At 17.4% G+C, this 2,500-nt stretch overlaps 2 protein-coding genes across 2 annotated transcripts in view; both read right to left on the reverse strand.

The window, feature by feature from the left end:
* Positions 1–945, reverse strand: part of PF3D7_0209100 (patatin-like phospholipase, putative) — a gene marked incomplete at both ends in the record, with an annotated part of 2,316 nt that extends 1,371 nt beyond the window's left edge. The window contains 2 exons of the mRNA XM_001349565.1: positions 1–377; positions 571–945. The exon at positions 1–377 is cut by the window's left edge and continues 249 nt beyond it. Coding sequence (XP_001349601.1) covers positions 1–377; positions 571–945 — 752 coding nt within the window. The remainder of the gene's footprint in view (positions 378–570) is intronic.
* A 1,419-nt stretch (positions 946–2,364) lies between these two features.
* The window catches only part of PF3D7_0209200 (exosome complex component MTR3, putative), a gene marked incomplete at both ends in the record, with an annotated part of 1,716 nt that continues 1,580 nt past the window's right edge, over positions 2,365–2,500 (reverse strand). Inside the window, one exon of the mRNA XM_001349566.2 lies at positions 2,365–2,484. Coding sequence (XP_001349602.2) covers positions 2,365–2,484 — 120 coding nt within the window. The remainder of the gene's footprint in view (positions 2,485–2,500) is intronic.

Genomic DNA, 2,500 nt, shown 5'->3' on the forward strand with positions numbered 1-2,500 from the left:
TATAATATAGAATTCGTATATTTATTTTGCAACATTAAATTATCATAATAATTAGTATTTTTTATTTTAAATTTACTATTTCTTCTTCTCTCAGAATTACTATCATCTAGTAATATATCAGTTTGATCTAAATTATATTTACATATTTTATTTATTTCATTATTTAAATTCGAATTATAATTACTTGTTTCTTCATTCTTATTTTCAGTTTCTTCTTTTTCACTACCTACAGTGTTTTGTACACTTTCTGTATTATCATAACTTGAAGTGTTTCTCTTTTCATATTCGCCACCATCCTTATTCTTTTTTGTTATAAGCTTGTAATCTAACTCCACCTGCATTCTGGACAAGCCAAAGTAGATACCATCCCATTTACTCTACAAAAAAAAAAAAAAAAAAAATCATAAACAGATAAATAAAAATAAAATACTAAATAAATAATGAACTGGTCAGGTAAAAAAAAAAAAAAAAAACTAAATAAATTATGAACTGGTCAGGTAAAAAATAAAAAAATAATAAATAATGAAATGTTCAGGTACAATATATATATATATATATATTAATTTTTACATTGTTATTATTTTCCACATAGATAGCATAAAATCCAGCTTTTCTTAGTTTTATGGAATGTATATTTTCAATTAATTGTCCATCAAATAAATTCATATAATAATTTTTATTTACAGGAAATAATATGAGATCAATTTGATCAGGATCATTAGATTTAAGATTTTCTACATTTTTTATATTATCATTATCAAAATAATTATTTAATATAGTAGAATTTTGTGCTCGGAGTTTAGAATATTCGTTTTCCGCGTTTTGTGTTTCACTACCACTATACACTTGTTTTTCTCTTTCATATGAATCATCTTTCTCATCATCACTAAAATTTTTTGAGAACAAATCAGAATATATATATATCTTATCATCATCATCACTCATTGTTTTTTTTTTTTTTAAGTAATGAAATGATTTTCTTATAGAATAATAAATATGAATATATATATATATATATTAAAGAGGGTCTAATGAATAATATATATATATATATATATATATATACATTAACGGATTATTTCTCAATACAACATCATTTAAATAATTCCTTTTGTATAAAAGGAAAGAAAAAATAATTGAATATATATTTCCACAAATTAATTTATGTTACGTACATAAGTATTATATTTTTATATTTCCTCTATTTTACTAAAAAAAATAAAAATTATACAAATATATACAAATATAAAAATCTTCAGAGTCTTGTTAATCCCTATCTTTAAGCATAAAAAAAAAAAAAAAAAATACTCTAAAATAACACAAAAAAATTTAAGTCTAATATATAATTTACTTTAAAAATATTTTAATAATAAACCAAATCAAATACATATAATATTTTTTTATAATTCTAAATGAAATATATAAATATTAAATATAAATATATATATATATTCAAAATTATAATGTAAATCTATTGAATTACAAACAAAAAAAGAATAATATTTTTTTAATATATACAATTTTATAGTATTATATATTTTATTTCTTTTTCTTTTTTTCTTTTTTTATATTTATATATATTGCATATATATATATATATATATATATATATATACATATACATATTGTTTGAAAACAGGTATTATAAAAAATACCATAATAATAAATATTTTTCTTTTTTTCTAATTTTTTTTTTATTTACATACCCAATAATTCATACGTTTTTTTTTAAGTATATCTGCTAAAAAAAAAAAAAAAAAAATTTTATTATAAGCATAATAATGTCAAATTAAAAAAAGTCTATTCAATATATTTAAAAAAAAATAATAAATAAATAAATAAATGAAATACTTTTTTAATATTGCAATAATTATTTTGTCGCTCTTGCATTATTTCATCCTATTATTACCTACATACTTTTTTTTCTTTTCTTTTCTTTTCCTTTTTTTTTTTTTTTATATTTAATAAAAGAAATATTTTCCTTCCTTCATCTCTTTTTACATTTTTTGTTACAGATAAGGAAAAAAAAAAAACGAAAAAAAAAAAAATTTATATTATATATATCAAATTTAACTTTAAAAATAATACGTAAATTATTGAAAATAAAAATTATGAGGTTTTTTGATAGGAAAAAAAATAAAAAGAAAACATTAAAAAATAAAAATTTATTAAATAAACCAAACAAATAAACTTATACGTATAACAAATATATTTCATTTTTTTTCTTAAAAACAATTTTTCTAATTGTTTCCTTATTATATATATATATATATATATATATTATAAATCCATATATATTATTTAAGAAAATATAATAATAAAATTAATTATTTTGTGCTTGTATATTCACCACAATAATGCCATTTATTCTAATACATTAACTTTTTGATATATAGAATCTATTCTTTTCTTCGTATATTGTTTCAGAACCTTTTTTATTTCACTACCTAGTGATTTGCATGCACATTCACCATAACTCGTTATCTAAAAATAAGGAAAT

This window comes from Plasmodium falciparum (genome assembly GCF_000002765.6).
Source record: "Plasmodium falciparum 3D7 genome assembly, chromosome: 2".
Classification (NCBI taxonomy): Eukaryota; Apicomplexa; class Aconoidasida; order Haemosporida; family Plasmodiidae; genus Plasmodium; species Plasmodium falciparum.